The sequence below is a fragment of the Littorina saxatilis genome, linkage group LG6, assembly GCF_037325665.1.
Source record: "Littorina saxatilis isolate snail1 linkage group LG6, US_GU_Lsax_2.0, whole genome shotgun sequence".
In the NCBI taxonomy this organism is placed as follows: Eukaryota; Metazoa; Mollusca; class Gastropoda; order Littorinimorpha; family Littorinidae; genus Littorina; species Littorina saxatilis.
The window spans coordinates 30,198,048-30,217,977 of NC_090250.1; the positions used below are offsets into that span (position 1 = coordinate 30,198,048).

At 42.5% G+C, this 19,930-nt stretch overlaps 1 protein-coding gene across 2 annotated transcripts in view; it reads left to right on the top strand.

Annotated features, from left to right (window-relative positions):
* Window positions 1–19,930, top strand: part of LOC138968960 (E3 ubiquitin-protein ligase rnf213-alpha-like) — a 123,569-nt gene that overhangs the window by 28,575 nt on the left and 75,064 nt on the right. Inside the window, exons 19-43 of one of the 2 annotated variants that reach the window (XM_070341641.1) lie at window positions 3,595–3,772; window positions 4,078–4,246; window positions 4,546–4,685; window positions 5,116–5,310; window positions 5,657–5,815; window positions 6,231–6,351; window positions 6,833–7,098; window positions 7,579–7,661; window positions 8,213–8,346; window positions 8,788–8,886; window positions 9,563–9,676; window positions 9,998–10,158; window positions 11,024–11,249; window positions 11,723–11,893; window positions 12,571–12,612; window positions 13,014–13,136; window positions 14,339–14,448; window positions 14,887–15,024; window positions 15,587–15,734; window positions 15,959–16,044; window positions 16,711–16,843; window positions 17,195–17,302; window positions 18,341–18,426; window positions 18,789–18,953; window positions 19,662–19,797. In XM_070341641.1, coding sequence (XP_070197742.1) covers window positions 3,595–3,772; window positions 4,078–4,246; window positions 4,546–4,685; window positions 5,116–5,310; window positions 5,657–5,815; window positions 6,231–6,351; window positions 6,833–7,098; window positions 7,579–7,661; window positions 8,213–8,346; window positions 8,788–8,886; window positions 9,563–9,676; window positions 9,998–10,158; window positions 11,024–11,249; window positions 11,723–11,893; window positions 12,571–12,612; window positions 13,014–13,136; window positions 14,339–14,448; window positions 14,887–15,024; window positions 15,587–15,734; window positions 15,959–16,044; window positions 16,711–16,843; window positions 17,195–17,302; window positions 18,341–18,426; window positions 18,789–18,953; window positions 19,662–19,797 — 3,491 coding nt within the window. The remainder of the gene's footprint in view (window positions 1–3,594; window positions 3,773–4,077; window positions 4,247–4,545; window positions 4,686–5,115; window positions 5,311–5,656; window positions 5,816–6,230; window positions 6,352–6,832; window positions 7,099–7,578; window positions 7,662–8,212; window positions 8,347–8,787; window positions 8,887–9,562; window positions 9,677–9,997; window positions 10,159–11,023; window positions 11,250–11,722; window positions 11,894–12,570; window positions 12,613–13,013; window positions 13,137–14,338; window positions 14,449–14,886; window positions 15,025–15,586; window positions 15,735–15,958; window positions 16,045–16,710; window positions 16,844–17,194; window positions 17,303–18,340; window positions 18,427–18,788; window positions 18,954–19,661; window positions 19,798–19,930) is intronic. The other variant, XM_070341642.1, reaches the window with a different exon arrangement.

The window sequence follows — 19,930 nt, forward strand, 5'->3', positions numbered from 1 at the left end:
GGGAGGCTCACGCCGCGTCTGCCGGCGGCTCGTTTTATGAACGATCCGTCCGCCGGCAATTCGCGTTCCACCCTAGTCTTAGTGCCACGGTGGAAGCGGCAGCACATCGCCTGAGGAGTACAGATTCACGTGCTAACGCGACCTATGTTCCTCGGGAGGACGCGGGTTCAGTGCCATGCTTTCCTTCGGGAGGCGCACCTCCACTGTTTCCTCGTGTCCAATCTGTTTCGTCCCTCCCTTTTCCCTTTGACTCTCGAACTCTCCCTTTCCAGACTTCGAGTGTTTAGGGTGGGGCTGACGGTGATGTGTTCGTTGGGGAGGTGCCTTCGGTCAAGAAGGTGGAACTGAGCTCTGCTTCGTTCCACAATCTTGAGGCCACCGTTTCTTCCACAGTCGAGGCCCAATCACAGGCCTTGACATGGATGAGCACGCTGTCCACACTGTTGGACCCTCCCGATCGGGCAGAGTCCGATTCCACTCGGGTCCTTGACACGGTTCGAGTGGATCGGGCTTTGCATGCCGTGCGATCGTGCGTGACGTCTGCGGCAGAATTGGCCATTGGAACACGGGTCCACTTTATTGGCCCTGTTCCGTGATCATTTTCTGCCTACTTCTATAGTGCCTCCGGATATGAGGAAGAGTCTGAGGAACACGTTTCCTCAGCCTTCTTCCCTCTTTCATCCGGACACTGTTCGTTCTGTGGTGGAGTCCACACGCCAGAGGAACACTGATTCTCTGATGGTTGGCCTCGCTGCTTCGGCGACGGCGGCGGGGAGTAAGAGAAGTGCTACAGTCACCTCCAGCTCCCAGCCTCAGAAGAAGAAGAAGAAGCCAGTTTCACTGCCTCCTTCTTCCTCCTCTTAGGCGCCTGTTGCGTTCCCAAGCAAGACGAAGGGTGCTCAGACAGGTAAGGGGAAGCAGCACCACCAGGGGGGGTGGTCGCAAGCCTGCGCCTGCCCGCCAGCAGAATTTTCAGTGAGTCCCGGCCCTACGTTGACGCCCCCTCAAGTTGCCCCTCTTTCGTCCGTCGGTTCCCTTTTTCGGGCCCGCGGCATGTGGGGAAGACTGGTCTCCAACCAGTTTTTCTTGAGGGTGGTGTGGTCGGGGTTTTCTCTACCGCTGTCGTCACAACCTCCATTGTCCGCTCTAACCTGGACGTTCCCCCCTCCTCGAGACCCTGCCAGATGGCAGGCTCTTCAGGACGAGGTGAACTCGTTGGTCGAGAAGAAGGCGGTCTACCCCCTTTCTCAGCCTTCTCCGGGGTTCTGCTCCCGCCTGTTCACCGTCCCCAAAAAGGACGGCCGGTTCAGGCCGGTGTTGGACCTCTCCACCTTGAACTTGTACCTTCACAGGTGCAAGTTCAAGATGGAAACCCCTTCGTCGGTCCGGTTGGCCATCCGGCCAAACGATTGGGCCATGTCTGGGACCTCCAGGATGCTTACTTCCACATCCTGGTGGCCCCGGGGTACCGACATCTGCTCCGGTTCGTTTGGGAGGGCACAGTGTTCGAGTTTCGGGCCCTCCCATTCGGCCTGTCCTTGGCCCCTCTGATTTTCAACGGGGACAACAACACCACATGCTTAGCTTACCTTCGCCACCAGGGGGGCACCAATTCTCGGTCCCTCTCCCTGTTGGCGGAGGAGATTCTGCTCTGGTGCCAGACCAATCAGGTCCGGATGTCAGTCCAGTTCGTTCCGGGGAAACTGAACGCCCTGGCCGACATTCTCAGTCGGGGCGATCAGGTTCTCTCCACAGAATGGACCATCGCTCACAACGTTCTACAGCGTCTGTGGGCAAGGTGGGACCGTCCTCTGATCGATCGGTTCGCAACTCGATTCAGCGCTCGGCTTCCCAGGTACGTCAGCCCCTTTCGAGACATGAATGCGTTCCACTTGGACGCATTCACTCTCTTGTGGAGGCTCCTCGATGCTTACGCCTATCCCCCGACATCTCTGATTCCGAGGGTGCTGGCAAAATATCTGCAGGAACGACCAAGACTGATTTTGGTCGCGCCTTACTGGCCAACAGCTCCGTGGTTTCCAGATCTTCGCGGTCTCACCCACGTAGACCCTCTACCTCTGGATCTGGACGGGGGAGGTCTGCTCCAGCCTCGATCATGCCTCCCTCATCCACGTCCAGAGAGTCTGTGCTTGACCGCATGGCTCTTGTGCGCTCCAAACTGCTTGCACTAGGATTGCACAAGAGTTCAGTAGAGTTTTCCTTGAACGCTAAGAGGCGATCAACTATTCAGCTCTACGACTTACGCTGGAGAGCTTGGGCCACCTTCGCCTTGTCCAAGGGGATAAAGCCGCTTTATCCCTCAACACAGGACTTGGCCAACTTCCTGGTGGAAGTGTATCAAAAGAAGAGTCTTTCTTCTAAGACTCTTCTTGGATACAGATCTGCCATCGCTTCCACGATTGCGGCCGCTACTGGTCGCAGATCTGGACACTTGATCAGGTCCTCCCTCATCGCTAATGTCCTTTCGGGTATTAGCAATGCAGCGGTGTCTAAACCTCGGGTTTCATTTCCCAAGGGGGATGTCTTTCTGGTCCTCAAACTCCTGCGTAGCAATGAGTTTGAACCCCTGGCAGGCATCAGTATCAAGTTGCTGATTTGTAAGACTAATTGTTCCTCATCGCTTTAGCCACTTGCCGTAGACTCAGTGGTATTCAAGCTTTGAGTGGCCTGGACTTTGACATTGAGTTCACCACACAGCAGTGGTTGCCAGCATGGTCACGTCAGTCTAAGATATGTTTCTTGGGTATATTTTCTTTTACGGTAGTACTGTTCGAAAATTGCCTGGGTATCTTAATCCTTGGATTTAAGTGATTTTGATTAAGGAGTTTAATACTCTACATATCACCCTCACACCACTCTGGTATTCTGTGCAAGAATAGTACTGTCGAGGTAAGTGTTATATTGACTGTAAGGCTTCTTTTTAAGCCTACTGTCTATATGATACTTACCGAGACAGTTCTATTAGAGTTTCCCTCCCTCCTCCCCTCTTGATATGTTATGGGCTTTTTGAGGGTCTGCAGCTCATAAAGAAAGAGGACGCGCCACCTACATCCTGTAAGGGGGAAGCACTCGGACAGTGCTTGGGATCCACGGTGGCGCATGGTTATGGGAGATAATTGTACCCACTCAGCGTTTTGTCCAATTTTTTCGGCCTATAATAGATAATGTGCAAGAATAGTACTGTCTCGGTAAGTATCATATAGACAGTAGGCTTAAAAAGAAGCCTTACAATAACGATTACTTATATAGCGCGTAAACCTCGTGGTGACAAGCCCAGAGCGCTTTACACTTACATTATCATAATACAAACAAGGATAGTTTATGGAGTTGTACTTTGATGCATGTGAATAACTGACGTTTTATTAGCACTGTAATTAACATAAAGAGAGCAGTGTTAAGGTAAGATAATCATAGATTGATATCGACTGATGTTGATTGATTGATTGATTTCCCTTGCTCAAGAAATGTTGTTATAGGGCAGTTTCTAGGGATTCCACGATAATTATTGTTGATGTAAAAATGTGTGGTCATTTTCTTCACTGGGCCTACACTTTATGGAACAATTTGTTTCAGAGAGCAGAGACAACAGCCTGTTGTTTGATGCTGAGGAGTATTTCAGTGAAGTTTTTCAGCGGCCATTCCACTATCTGAGCTCACTGTCGGTTCCTGGAGACCCAAAGCCCTACAAGAAGTCACGCAAGCGCAAGGTTGACAAAGGCAACCAAGGCAAATGCCTACAAACCCTTCTCAGGTATTTTTTTTTTTTTACTTGTTCATATCATCAGTCAGCTGAAATGTTAATTTGTAGGCAAATTTGCAGAAAAAAAAAAAAAGACTCGTTCAGATGAATGTCCCTTTTCTAGTCTACAGAGGATTTAATGATTTTGTTTGTGTTTGGAATGATCCAAATTAAGATTTGCATTTTGGTAATTCGTCGTTTTGGTGAAAACCAAGAAATGAACACTGGGAAGCAGTGGAACTGAACTAACATAAAACGTGCATGTAAATTAATATCAGTGCTGTTTCTCACTTTTTTTTATACTGTCATTCTTGCAGGCATTGTGGAGTGAAGAACCCTTCATGGTCTGAGCTGTTTCACTTCGTGTCGTTCTTGAACAAGCAGTTGGAGGACTTTGAACACTCCATCTTCTGCAGCTCAGACCTCTCTCAGGATCTCCCAGGATTCCCTGCATTCATCCTCAGATTCCTCATCCTCATGTCCAGGGTTGGTATCCAGCATTTTTTCAATAGCAGAAATAAGACTCTCTGTGTTATACAAATGCATAGTTGAAACAGCCAGTAATTAAGCTTGTGATATTAAGTGTAGTTAGCTTTCCATCAGCCCTCCTGGGCCTCATCAGTCATATTTCAGGAACAAAATAACAGTATTCTACAGCAGAATGCAAACACACTAAGAAGAAAAGTTGTATAGACGTTTTGTTGCGATGTATTTCTCCAATAGAAGAGAACCTTCGTGGATTTAGAAACATTAACATTTGAATATGATTTGTTTCTTCTTCGCAGGACTTCGCAACTCGGTCCATTGAAATGGCGGAGCAATCCTTGCCTGTGTTGTACCATGGGACTGAAGACAGAACTGAGAATCACATGCAAGCAGGAGATGGCATTGAGCAGTTCCAGATGCGCAGAACATGGGAGTCAAGGTCAGAGCAGTTCTGTTGGATGAGCATTGAAGTGGTTGAGTGGGTAAGACACTTGACCAAAAATGTGAAGAGGTGATGACTAAAGCAAACAGGCCACTACTATTGCATATTCTTATTGAAGGGTGATGTGTGCCAAAAGCATCTGGCTATGTTTGATTTAAGAGAGAGAGAGAGAGAGAGAGAGAGAGAGAGAGAGAGAGAGAGAGAGAGAGAGAGAGAGAGAGAGAGAGAGAGAGAGAGAGAGAGAGACATAATTAGAACAGAAAGATAGTAAAGACACATAGAAACAAAAGAAAGATTGGAGTAAGCCTAAGTCGAACCATTTCCGTGATGGTCTCAGCGTGTGAAGCCGGCCGGGTAAGGACTTTTTAATTACATCTATATGCAGCAAACTATCACTCATCTGTGTTACTTTCAAACACTGTTGCAGCCCTCACCCATGCATTTTCTTCAACCCTGACGAAACTACTATGACATTCCTGGGGTTCAGAGTGGATCCTCGTTCAGGCAATCTGTTGAATCAAGCAGGCGATGTTTTGCAGAAAGCCATCATGAAGCGGAGCTTGTACCACAGTCTTTCTGACAATGGTGCTCCGCTTTCAGAGGACTTTGACATGTTGCCAAGGTATTGTGTTTTTTTGGCGTTCGCTGGAGTTATTAGAGGTATAATTGTCTTGCTCGCATGTAGATGAGTGCATATGTTTACACCCATGCTCCTGTTCTTACATGCTACATGTTTGCACACAGACACTGAGACAGCCAGACATACACACACACACATGCGCATGCACACAAACACACATACACCCACACACAGGGACACACATACACACACTGCAACACACATAGACATACTGGGACACCCAAACATATGAAGGCACACACATACGCACACAGAGACACATACATTTATTGAAAGATTGTTACATTAGAAGTGTAGAATTTTTGGTGATGCCTTGTTCGTGTTGCAGAAGTGATAAGCTACGAAGGCTTTACCAGGTGATGGGAGTTCCACCATCTGAGACGTCTGAAGGAGAAGGAGAGGACAAGCATTTTGTCGATCCAGACACTACCTATGAACTGACCACAGACAATGCGAAAAAGATCTTGGCAATCTACATGAGATTCAGGTGCTTCTGGCAAGCTGTTGTATGCAACATAGGGCATGGCTATTTTGTTACAGCAAGCTTTCTGTAAATTTTTGTGAACTATCTACCATTCCTAGATAAAGCCTTGTACAGTACGTCAAACTTCAACAACCACCTAAAGGACCAACCAATGTGGTCATTAAAGACAGGACCCTCACTTTAAAAAGCTGAATAATGTAGAATTTTTTGGCAGGGATTTTTGTTTATAGTGGTCATGGCAAGGTGGTTGTTATCTTGACGTGGTCACCAGGGTAAGTGCGATTGAAGTGAAATAAAAGATTGAAGTGAAATGAAATGAATTTAATGACATTTTTGCCTTGTAGATTCATTTGCTATGGATTTGCAGATGTAAACTGTGTGTCAAGCGATAATGTTACAAAGTTTCTGAACATTTCAGATGCAACATTCCAGTGATTGTCATGGGGGAGACAGGTTGTGGTAAAACAAGGCTTGTCAAGTTCATGTGCGCTCTTCAGACTCCAAAAGATGCTGCCATCAACACGATGGTGATCATGAAAGTAAGTGAAAGGAAAAACACACAGACAAGGGAAAATATGAAGAAAAGAAGGATTGCTGAAAAAAATCTGATTTGTGACAGTTTTACAGTTTTGTTCTGTGTAAGTTACAAACAGTATGAGCTTTTACTCTACATGATTTGTATAGTTTAAATACAAACTTTTCACAGTGCCAATATGGTATTGTTCAAGCAAACACAAGATTTTCATTTACACAAAGGGATGTAAATCGGTTACTTTAGATTGTAAGACTCTTTTTTTTTTAAAGGAAATCAAGCACACAAAAATGAGGTTTTGCCTCAAAAGCAAAACAAACATTGGCTATCTCTTGAATTAGCCCTGTGGGAATGACGTCACATACTGAAAGAAAAGTGGATATCTTCAGATTCATTCATCATGATCACAAACTTCACATGAGGCTAATTCAGAAGCTTTTGCCTTAAAATCAAAACAGACAAAGAAAAAGACAAAACTTTAATTCCAGGTGCATGGAGGCACCACAGCAGAGGACATTCACGAGAAGGTGAGAGAGGCAGAGGCTCTGGCCAAAGAAACCAAGGAATCAGCAGAGAAGACTGGACGTGAGGGGTCTCCCCGTCCCATCTACACGGTACTGTTTTTTGATGAGGCCAACACCACGGAGGCTATCGGGGCAATCAAGGAAGTGATGTGCGATGGAGCCATGAACGGAAAACCCATCAAGCTCCATCAAAACCTGAAGATGGTGGCTGCCTGCAACCCCTACCGCAAGTATGTGGGGTTAATTTCTCATCACATGTGTAGCAGTATAATGTTCATCAGCTGTTAATTTCCCTGAAAGAGTAAAGTAAAGAGTAAAGTGGTAATGAATGCTTCATGACGGGCACAATTGCCTAGTGGATAAGACGCCTTCCTCTCAAGCAGAAGGTAGTGGCCGGGTTCGAATCCCGGCCATCCCTGGTGGGCTAAGGGTGGAGATTTGTCTGATCTCCCAGGTCAACTTATGTGCAGACCTGCTTGCTAGTGCCTTACCCCCCTTCGTGTGTGCACACAAGCACAAGACCAAGTGCGCACGGAAAACATCCTGTTATCCATGTCAGTTTTGATGGGTTATAGAGTCACAAAATAAACGGGTAAATCCTGCAATTCACAAGCGTACATGGGAGTTGCAGCTCATGAACACATAAGAAAAAGAACCTGGTGCCTGTCTTTGTGAAATTCTGTCTTAATTGTGTGTATGAACTGTTGCAGACATAAGCAAGCAGTGATACAACGTCTGGAAAAAGCAGGCCTGGGTTATCATATCAGTGCTGAGAAAACCTGTGATAAACTTGGTTAGTTTTTTGTACCTTGAGTCTGTTGTTCAGACATCCCTCGGCTTCTGAGTTTAATTTCAAACATATATGTATCTGTGACAGAAATCTATTGGCATCTATATTCATATTTTAGGTACCATATCACCTGGAATGTGTTTGTAATTTCACGTGCTCCTTTTCACTGATAACCTAATTGGTGCACTGTATGCAAAGGAAAAGAGTTACTGTGAGCTGACATGTTCTTTCAAAAGCAGTGCAGGTTCGATCACTGCACTTCTAACCAGGTTCAATAAGCACAATTTTTTTGGACATCTGTAGTCATTGTTTTGTTCACTTGGATTTTTTTGTTATATATACAAGCAGTCATACAATGGTATTTCAGTCTTTTGACAGTTGGAGACACGTTATAATTAAAACTGTACAGTTGACCATGTTCCCATTTTCGTTTTCTTGTGGGATGGGCAATGTATTTTGCTGTACAAAAGCCAGTGTGTGGATGGGTTTAGAGACAGAAAACAACGGTGACAAGATAGAATTCAGTATGTGACTCTGAAAATGTTTTCCCGCAGGTCGTGTCCCAATGCGTCAGCTGGTGTACAGGGTGCAGCCCTTGCCACAGAGCATGCTGCCGCTTGTCTGGGACTTCGGACAGTTGGACACCGAAGTGGAGCGCTTGTACATCACGCAGATGGTGCTACGCTATGTAAGTTTGAATATCGATAGTGTCTTATTTGGGATGTTTGCTGTGTGAGAACTAGCTGGACACAGAAATGGAGGGCTTGTCAGGGAGATAGTGCTACGCTATGTATGTTTAAATAGATAGTGTCTGACTCAGGATGTTTGTTGTGTGTGAACTAGTGTTTTGAGAGAGTTGAGTTCTGGTCACCAACTGTTTGTGTGAGTTTTATGAGCTATTCTCCTTCAACCTTAAATAAGAAGCAAATCTTCCCAGGTACAAGCTCCTATCTTGTCTGTTAGGTGTCATATTTTGTTGCACCCAAACTGCAAAGAGTACATGTGTGTGTTCTTGTACGAGTATATACGTATATGTATATGATTTCCTCTGACCATTCCTGGTGTGTGTGTGTGTGTGTGTGTGTGTGTGTGTGTGTGTGTGTGTGTGTGTGTGTGTGTGTGTGTGCAGGCTCGGGAGAAGTTGCTTGAAGTGGACCTCAGTCTGGGACAGTATGAAAATATCTGCAACATTCTTGTTGAAGCCCAGACCTTCATGCGAAGTCTGAAGGTGAGTTGAATACGTTAATCCCATCCCTTCTAGTTTAAAGGCTTTTGAAATGTAATGAAAAAGAAATGATTGTGTTAGGGACAATTAGTATTTTTGTACTCGAAATCACCCCTGATTTCCCCTTGTTAAGGTAGCAGCAGTTTTGGATTGGACCTTTGTTTTATTAATGAAAAAGTGATATTTTTGGACTAGAAAAGGTAAACAAAAGATATATATAATGAGAGGGGTGATATTTTGTGTAAACTATATGATATGATAGAAGTTCAATAAAGGGAAAAGTTTGCAATTTTCAGGGGAGTGGATGTGGATGCACTTCAAGAGTCCAACCATCCAAACCATCCCTTGCATTCTCCTAATTTACAATATATATTAAAAAAACACAAAAAAACTTTCAATTGTTTCTTTCAGAACTTCTGATATTTTATATACAAATACATGTTCGGTCATACAGTGGAATCTCAATTTTAAGACCCCACGAATTTAAGACTCTCCCTTTAAGACCCTGTTTTTTCATATGTCCTGTTCATAACCACTATAAAGACTCCATTTTAATTATTCCCTCCTTTTTAAGACCTGATCAAGTTAGATTTTTGGAGGTCTTGAAAGGGAGTTGCACTGTATGCTTTTTTTGCCTGCCGCCTCTTTTCAAGGTGAGTTTATTTGGTCACATGAACAGGATGAGTGCAGTTTTGTCAGCTTGCGAGATGCGGACAGGACTCTGGTGGTGACCAGCTGGTTCCTCCGACAACAGCAGTTGCTACAAGCAATTCAGGAAAAGCTGCAGGTTTGGGTGTGTGTTTGTGTTCACCTAGCTTTTCTTGTTCCTGATCACTTGTCTGTGCTTTTCATCTGTTTTGTTTCAAGCTAAGTCTGTTTCCATGAAAAACTTATTCTTTTTTTAAGTACATATATGATTTACTCTAGCCTGTTTCTGTTGTATACTTTTCTGTATGTTCATCTCTGTCTGTTTTGTTTCTCTGTTATTCTGGTTCCACAAAAACTGTTATCCTTTTTGAAGTAAAGTTAACTCTATCCATTCCTATTGTATGTTTTTGGTCGCTTCTTGACATTGATGTATTTGCAGCACTTCTATTTTTATCTTTGCACACAGCAAAGAGTGTCAGGCATCACCATGTCCTTGGTCCTGGCCCTAGCAGTGTGCTACAGAGCAGGACTGCCGGACAAACACAAGTTTGACCAGAAGATTGCCCCAGTGTTCTTTCCCGAGTTCAGACTGAGTGGGCCGAATCAGTTTCGTCAGCTCTTGAACAGGTCTGTACCTTTTCATCTGCTCTGCATGGTTCTTCTTCTTCTTTGTTCATGGGCTGAAACTCACACGTTCCCTCATGTTTTAGCACAAGTGGATTTTTACATGTATGACAGTTTTTACCCCGCCATTTAGGCAGCCATACGCCGCTTTCGGAGGAAGCATGCTGGGTATTTTCGTGTTTCCATAACCCACCGAACCCTGACATGAATTACAGGATCTTTTATGTGCGCACTTGGTTTTGTGCTTGCGTTTACACACGAAGGGGGACAAGGCACTAGCAGGTCTGCACATAAGCTGACCTGGGAGATCGGAAAAATCTCCACCCTTAACCCACCAGGTGGCAGCGGCGGGATTTGAACTCACGACCTTTCGATTAGGAGGCCGATGTCTTACGCTCTGGTCCAATGTGCATGCATGTGAATACCTCAGCAAGAGTTAGATCAACTACTTCAGGACAGAAAAAGCCCACTAATCTATAAGCAGTGCTTTTATGGAAGTTATAGTACTGATTTTGTGAGTGAAGGATTTGAATGCTTAGTCAAGTTGGGATGTGCCACAAATCACAAATCTGTCGGAAACACATGGACTGGAGCACCTGTTTATGACAGACCTCGATCTCGCTAGTGATTGGTCCTTCAGTGTTTGTCTCACGTTTTGCAAGAAAAGGTCACTCTCCCACAACCCATACAAACCCGACGGAGTTATTTTCTGAATTCATCTATTTATAATATCTATATATCTATGCGTTCAGATAAATGTTGAGTTATACAATGGAATCCCCCTTTTAAGATCCCCCCCAATATAAGACTGCTTCCCCTTTAAGACCCTGTCAAATTTTCTTCACAAATTACCTAACATTAATTGCAGCTGCCAGGAAGTGCTACTCCAAAACGTGAATTTGGGAGAGAAGATTGCCTGCAACCAGGCGCTGAAAGAGAACGTGTTCATGATGGTTGTGTGCATTGAGTTGCGAATTCCTCTCTTCTTGGTTGGAAAGCCTGGATCGTCAAAGTCTTTGGCCAAGACAATCGTTTCTGATGCCATGCAGGGGGAAAAGGAAGCCGGGGGGGATCTCTTCAAGACACTCAAGGAGGTAATCTTAGTTGTGTGCGTTGTACAGCCTTGGAAGATCAATTATGTTTTTATATCATGGTTATAATTGTAAGATGAAAGCCAAGTTGCCTGTCCATTAAGGCTAAAAATGTAGCTGGTTGCAATTTGTAACATTATGTCTGAAACACCATATACAGTACTGTAAGTCAGTGTTTGGTCAGCATCCTCAGAGAGTAGGCACGGTTAAAGTGCTCCATACTTAATGTGATTAGACACTTCTGTTTATGGGGTTATACAGACACTTTTGTATGTTTGCTTACTGAAACAAAATTCATGTGGACTGCTCTGTTTGATGTTGGTCCTGCTGCTGCTGCCGCTATTCTTCCTCTTCTTCTTTGTAAGTGTATTTGTAGGTTTTCTGCGGTTCTGCTGGAAAAGGCTTACAAAAAATAGTCCTTCTGAAAGAGTCCAAGGTTTTGGCCAAACAGCAGTTGAGCCATGATTGTGTTGCAGGTCCAGATGGTGTCCTTCCAGTGCAGCCCCCTGGCCACAGCAGATGGCATACTGACCACCTTCCGCCAGTGTGCCAACATCCAGCATGGCAATGACAGGGACAAATTTGTGGCTGTGGCCGTCCTTGATGAGATTGGATTGGCTGAAGACTCGCCCAGGATGCCTCTCAAGGTTGGTCTTTGCATGCCTTCTTGACAGACTAATAACGAGAACTAGCAAGGTTTGTGTGATCACATTTTTTTTAACCTTAGAGATCGCGCGGATGACATTTTCATGTCCTGCACAGTATTTAGAGTAAGTTTGCAATAAAATGTGTATGTAAGTCCAGATAGTTTGCATTGGAAGGTGGTTTGCGTCGAAAGGTTTTAGAAATGTAAATATAAAATGCTTTTTTGGATAAATCAAAATGGCTTATAAAAAACAAACGGTTCAGTTTGCGAGATGTACATCACAATGTACATGTATCAATGGAAATTTGGATTTGCCTTTTTTGAGCCATGTGAGGTCAGAGGCCGACTTAAACTAAAATGTTCGCAGCTGGCCGAGACTACAAAAGAGTGAATGTTTGTGTGTGTTCAATTGTAACAAAAAAAGAGAAGCATTTGAACTAAACTGGATCGATACATAAATGCGCATTATATGTATTTAAAAAAAAAAAAAAAGACATTTAACACAGATCTTGACCGTCATTGTTCAAATCGATTGCTTGCATGTTCTGACAGAACAATGGCTGCCACACTCTGCGTAAAATGTTATATTTTGGTAAAAATTAAAAATAGTGTGTACCCACATGCAGGAAGGAAAGTTGAAATCAGGTGACAACTCATTTTGATTTTGTTCACCGCCAGGCACTGCACCCCTTGCTGGAGGAAGGATGTGAAGTTGAGGAGGTAAATTGTTTGGCTGTTTTTTTAGGTCTTATCAAAAAGAAAAGAAAAAATAAGCTCAAGTAAAAAAAGCTTAACATTTTTAGCTGATTGAGTATTCTGTAGACATAAAAATATCTGTGTGATAGTTTTAATGTAGGTCTATATATTTCTCTGAAACAATTGTTCAGTAAGTAGCAGTGTATCTTTTGCATGTGTTGATGTCAAGTACTCTGCTCTCTCACTTCAACTACAAAGGAACGAAATAAAGGTAGTGACAGAGGGAACAATAGATAGAAACCTTGATCATATGCCATTTATAGTGTGATGGTATGACTCAAATGTTTTGATGTTTTGCTCTGAAGTGGTAGCTACTTTGCAGTGCAACAGTTAGTTTCATTTGAATCCTATATTTTTTCCAACAGGAATCTCAATGGGAACAATCTGACTTGTCAGAAGATGAAGAAGAAGAAGAGGAAGACGAAGAAGAAGAGGAAGGAGACTGGGAAGCTGATTACATACCCTCAAAACAGACAAGACTTGAAAAGGTTTCACATTTGTTTTGAGGAGAAAGAGTTTAGTTGTTGTTGCTGTTGTTTTATCCTGCATGTGTCTTTTCAATGTTCACATTGCTTCTTGTACCCTATTTCTTTGATTTATAGCCATACTCTGCTTCCCTCCTGGTCTCTGTCTGTCACCTGTATGTGTTTGGGATGATGAATAGATGATGTTCGGAAATATCTCTGTCAGGATTGGTAGAGTAAGAACCCTTTTTTCGGCGTCAAATGCGGCGAAGCAAGTACCACTTTTCCGATCGACTTTAGCCTGCTATCAAGACGAGAAACTAATTCTGATGTGTATGTTATGCAACGTGCACTCAATATTATACCCTTTTCTTTCAAAATTCATGAGTTCATTGGAGTATGTACACAATTTGTTGCGCCAATGATTGCTGGCCCGTAGTGAGGTCACATGGGTTTCGCTTGAGTTTATGAAAACACACGTGATGATCGAACACTTGCTGTGATCAGCAAACAATCAACGGTGAAGCGTTGCTCCGATGTGCATATTTTTGAAAGAAAATGGTATCATATCAAGAGCACACATACTGCAGAACATACACATCAGAGTTGTTTTTTATATTTTTATTTTTTTATATTTTTTATATATATATATATATATTTGTGTGTGTGTGTGTGTGTGTGTGACCTCAGTTGCATGCAGGCTGCTTCAACCCTTGCTTTAACTGTTTCCTTCTCTCTTTTTTTCTTTCCTTTTTTTTTCTTTTTTTCCTTTTTTTTCCCCCCCTCGTAAATAGGGGGTGAGCATACTTCTTCATTGGTCTTTTTTTTCTTTTTTTCTTTTTAACTCCAACATAGAGGTATATTACACATCAGAGTTAGTTCGTCCTGATCATAGATTAAAGCCGATTGGAAGCATCAGTGGTACTTGCTTCGCCTCGTTTTAAAAAGCTTGTCCCCGTAAAAGGGGCTCTTACTCTACAAAAACCCTGACGGTTATTTCTGGAAAATGTTTATTTTAATTTAGAGAGCCTGAATTTTGGACAGTTTTCTTGCTTAACCTCCATGTATGTTGAAATCCTTTTTTGGTCAGAGTTGACAAGCGGAGATGGAGTTTTGAGTGTGAATGTGCTTACAATACAATGTACTACATACATAAATGTGAACGTTTAGACATACTTTTTCAGCATGTGTCGTGCAGTTGTCCTCTCATTTGCTGCCTGTCACAGGTTGCCTTCATTGGTATCTCAAACTGGGCACTGGACCCAGCCAAGATGAACCGCGGGATCCTTGTGCAGAGAGATGTCCCTGACGAGGTGGAACTGGTGGAGACTGCCAGGTACAGAGGAAAGACTGATGATTGTATAATTTGTGCTTGCTGAGGTCTTACTCAAGATTCTACTCCTCAACATGAGTTTAGTTTTTTATATGGTATGGTGAGGGGGCTATATATTTGCATGTTCTGTAGCGCATCAGTGGTTTTGTACCCCTCCTATTCACCTTCTCCCCCTTCACACAAATGCAAGCATACCTGCAAGCAGTATCATGCACACACAAACACACCCACGGGCACAAACTCCCTCTCTCTTCTCTTATGCATTACAGTTCTAGACCAAGGAAAAAGACAGATAAAAAGTGAAGAAAGTCTTCTTTGAACCTTTGTAGATGTTTTTATGCATACAAACAATGCAGTGGCTTATGCGCTTTAACAGAAGTTCTAATCTCTTGTGTGAATTTGAATGACGTTTTGCATTTGTGTTTGTTTTCTTTGTTTCAGGAGTATTTGTAACAGTGGAGAAGAGGGAATACTGGAGCATGTCCAGACCCTGGTCAAGAAACTAGCCAAGGCCTACCTTGAAGTGTTTAAGAAAGCCACACAGAGACGAGAGTTCTTTGGCTTGAGAGACTTCTACAGGTAGGTCTTTCTTTAATATTCTTTTTAACAAGACTTGATATCACTGGAAATGAACTGCATCTGCGTAAAGGAACCCTCAATGGGCAGTGAAAAGGGGTTTGGATGAGGAATTGGAGGATTGTTTGAGGAGGAATTAGATTTCAATAGATTTCTGTTCATTGGTATTTTTAAAATAGTTTTTTTGATAGGGCAGGTCATTGAAGGTGCATATGCAATAATAAAGTGCACAGTGTTGGTATAAATGTAAATCTCCAGTATTTTACCAGCTACTGTGTGAAAATACCAGAAATACATACTGAGCCAATCAGTTCTACCTGCAGTTTTAATTGCATTGTTTTGTTTTGCTTTTATATTAAGATGCTTTGTCATTGCAACTTTTAGTTGACCTGTTGCTTTGACCAAGTGACTGACTCGCTTTTGTTTTATGTATTCTTCTTGAGGTTGGTTTATATATGCCGGTTAACAAAATCCCAAACAGCTAGTCGATCTCCGGTTCAGATTGGTCATACGAACAGCTGTACTAATCTGTGTTTATAGTAAACAAATACACATTTCTTTTCAGTCTGGTGAAGATGGTGCATGCCATTGCAACTCGAGAGAGCAGAAAGCTGACAAAATCTGAATTCAAGGCAGCAGTTAGAAGGAACTTTGGAGGTTTTGATGACCTTGAACCTCTGGAAATCTTCGAGAAACATTTGACAGATGAAGATGTAAGAAATGACTTGAGTTTGTTCTTTATCAATATTTACTTTACGGTGCTTGCTTTTAATTGTGCTAGCTGTATTTTTTTTATTCGGGTTTTTGTATCATATACCCAAAGACTTGTTCTTTTAGATGCACTGTAAAGAGAAGGAAAGGAAACGCTGTGCTTTTGTGCTGTTTGTAAACATAGCATTGTGTATGTGTAAAGCTGTTATTGGGCATGTTTCACCAGACATTTGAAGGTGATACAGCGGACATCATGGACAGTGCCTACTCTGCCCTGCTTCGCACAGCCCTGGAAGGAGATGGTTTCAGTGGGTGAGTGGTGGTACAGAAGTGAACAGCAATGCAGTCAGTGTCATTTCTTACATGTTTCTTTCTCCTACTGGCATTTCTTTCCCCTTTCAACTGGTGGCTAAACTAGACAGTATGTTATCTCATGTATTCTTATTTTGGTGACAGATGGTAGGATGGTTGCTAGACATGGAACACTCAATGGGGAAAAGCCTGTATGAGTACAATGGGTCACACAAGTTCAAAATTAAGCAAGGCAAAACATCTATTTCAGGAAACCCCTTGGGGGTACATGAAAAAAGAAGAAAAAAAAGAAAAAAGAAAGAAACGCACACATCAGCTAAATTATTCCGTTGAATAGATAAAGATTTCATAACTCAAAAATAAAAATTCACGGATTATGACTAAATGCATTTGTCACATTGTGGAAGCACACATTTCAGACTCGAATACAATTTGGAATGTAACAAGGGGACGTAAAAGCTGAAAAGAGGGGGAAAACTGGACTAGTACTACAGGGTGACCCCCAAAAAAGAGTACCCAAACAAAACGTCCCTACTATACTTGTATCTATGGTGATAGTTGTTAATTAGCTTAATTAGGGTTAAAATGGCTTATCATTTCACAGCCGTTGATATTATAGTACTCTAGATTTTACCTTTAACGCAACAAACATTTTCATTCTCACAGAGAGGGCCGGTACCTGTTGCTGCTGACGGAGAACTATGGGGGTCTCCACATCCTCACAGACAACCTCCTGGCCAAGCAAAGTGTTGTTCCAATCTTTGGCAGCAGCTTTCCCAGAGACCAGGAGTACACACAGGTAGACCCTTTTTTTTTTTTTATATAACTTCCTTTGTGTGTTGACTTAGCTGTGATTGGATGTTTAATTGTTTTCTAATAACCTCATGAAGCCTCAGAAATTCTGCGCAGATACAAAGACAGTGGTGCTGCATGGGGAGTAGGATTTCCAGAAGCCAAACTGTAAAAGAATGAATCAATTAAGTGGGTTGTGTCTTGTTTATGACTTGAGAGGTATACTTATGTCGGATGAGTACGGCCTGATTTTTGGATCACTTCGTTAAAACCACTACTATGTTTGTGACTTCTGTTCACTCCAGGGATACTGGAAATAGCATTTGTTGAAATGAATTCAGTATAATATTTGTCACAGGTGTGTCGCAACATCAACCGCATCAAAGTGTGTATGGAGACAGGAAAGACTGTAGTGCTTCTCAACCTGGACAACCTGTATGAGAGTCTGTACGATGCACTCAACCAGGTAACAGAATTTAGCCTTTGATGCATCAGGAAACAATTGTTTAACATTGTACATGTATTAAGTTTGAAACATGCTTGTTTTTGTGGGTGCAGGTGTGTTTTTTGGTTAGTTAATTGAAGGCACTTGATAGCAAAAGAAAAGAGGGGGAAAACTGGACTAGTACTACAGGGTGACCCCAAAAAAAGAGTACCCAAACAAAACGTCATAAATGGAACAAAAATAAAACAATCTTCATAAAATTTATTTACACACACAAGTAGCCTCTGCATGATTTGCACAGAAAATTTTAGCGTTCTAGCTTGTCTTTCAGGAAAGTTATGCTCATTCTACAGAACATGCTCCAAATGGCCTCCGCGCCGCTGCAGGCAAACTTGAACTCGCCGTGCAAAGTTATCAATCACCCGCACACACTCCTGTTGCGAGATTCCGCGAATGGTTGTTGTGATGGCTCTCTTGAGTTCTGTGATTGTCTGTGGGTTGTTCCTGTAGACGTTGTTTTTCAGGAACCCCCAAAGATAGAAATCTGGGGGATTTAAATCCGGGGGAGGCCATTTGGAGCATGTTCTGTAGAATGAGCATAACTTTCCTGAAAGACAAGCTAGAACGCTAAAATTTTCTGTGCAAATCATGCAGAGGCTATTTGTGTGTGTAAATAAATTTTATGAAGATTGCTTTATTTTTGTTCAATTTATGACGTTTTGTTTGGGTACTCTTTTTTTGGGGTCACCCTGTAGTAGGCTCAGTTTGTTTCATGGATCTGTGAATGTCTTTAGCTGTTCTCCAGTATTTTTTGTCACGGCGCTGCTTTAAAAGATGAGAATGAAGGTAAGCCAACTAGTAGCCCTTGGCCAAGTCATTCCTAAGCCATGCAGTGCTATGAATTAAATGATGTAACAATTCTGGTGCTTCGATCAGGGCCACCTGCATATCTTGTGCCATAAAATTCTGACAATGGTACATTTTATCCTTGAAGTGAACAATCAAAATCACTACAATTGAAGTTGACAGTATGTTTATTTTGTTGTTCCTCGCTACCAGTACTACTCCTACCTGGCAAATGCCCGCTACGTTGATCTTGGTCTCGGTACACACCGAGTGAAGTGCAAAGTGGATACAAAGTTCAGGTATGTATGTTACCCCTTATTGTGAATTGTTCTCGTACAGCTTTTGGCATCAGGTGAACAAACTTCTTGTTCAATGTTCTTTTACTCTTTCCGTTAGGTTCCGAGATAACTGGGAATTATGAATCATTGTTTTGAGGTATATGCAGGTAAGCATTTGGCACAGAAAGCAAAAAAATGCTTTTCTAATGTGAATTTCTTGATCTATATCGCTAGCCATGTCATATATGACAGGCAGTTAGATTAGTGTACAGAAGCAGGAGGCCGATTTAGGCCCAGCAGATTTACTTCATATCCGAATAAAAAATTACTCAATTGAAGTAGGTCAGTTTGCATGTACAATGACCGTGAATCCTGTTTGGCAGACTCATCGTTGTAGCAGAGAAGCAGACAGTGTATGAGAAGTTTCCCATCCCTCTGATCAACCGTCTGGAGAAACATTTCCTCACTGTCAACAACCTGCTTAATGAGGAACAACGCAGGCTCCAGGACCAGCTTGAACGCTGGGTGCAGCATTTCACCAACAGCGGGTAAGCCTGCAGAAACTCTAACCACTTGCAGCAACTAGTAATATTGCCCTGAGATTGAATGTCAAATTTTTTTTACCCCGCAGATTCATGTCTCATGTTTTTTCCCCAGGATTCCCACTAAGATTTTCAAATGCTTAGCAAGTTTGATTTATTTGTTTTAGAAGTGAATATAGACCTTGAACTATTTTTAAATAAAAAAATGTTGTAAATGACCTATTATAAGTGTGACAGGGAGACTACCGTCGCCCTTCACTGCAGGCTCTGCAGAGTTGTTGGCCTTTGAGTGTGAGCTATTTATAGCTCGCGGGCTAGACACCTGTGGATTGTAGAGTTCTGTTTGTGATGGGGTCCGGCGGCTTCTGTCTCTCTGTATGTTCTTGGTTTTCTATGCGTAACCAAAACAGTTTTTATAGGGTTAAGAAATTATCCCTAAGATTCTCAATCCTGTTTGATTGCACTTCGCCTCCAAAGGTGATTGTTGTGTTTCGACACTCGGTTACATAAGCTAGCTAACCTGTGTGTATGCAAGCAGCAAACTAGTTGGGTGATGGCTTAATTCATTGTGCAGTAGCAGATACCTGTTTTCAGATAGTTCCAAGGTATTCTGAATTGTTTAAGGCATCTATTATAGGACAGGTGTTATATTTTGGTGCTATTTCTACTTACTATTATGCTCACTAGTGTTTGAAGGATTGCTGTTTCTTGTAGCACTGATGGTGGTGGACTTCGGAACAGTGATGTGTTGATTGGCTATCACTTGGACACCACAGCATCCACAGTCCTCAGAGCGTGGGAAGAACATGTAACGCCTGGCCAAGCACTGACACAGGATGTGGAAAACAAGGTTAACTGCAGTCTGATTTGTTCTATTTGTTTTGTTGTTGTAACAGTATGTATATATATTGTATTTGTTTGTATAATGTTGTATTCTAATCTATGTTATTTTGTCGGTTTCTCACTTTTATGATACTTATATA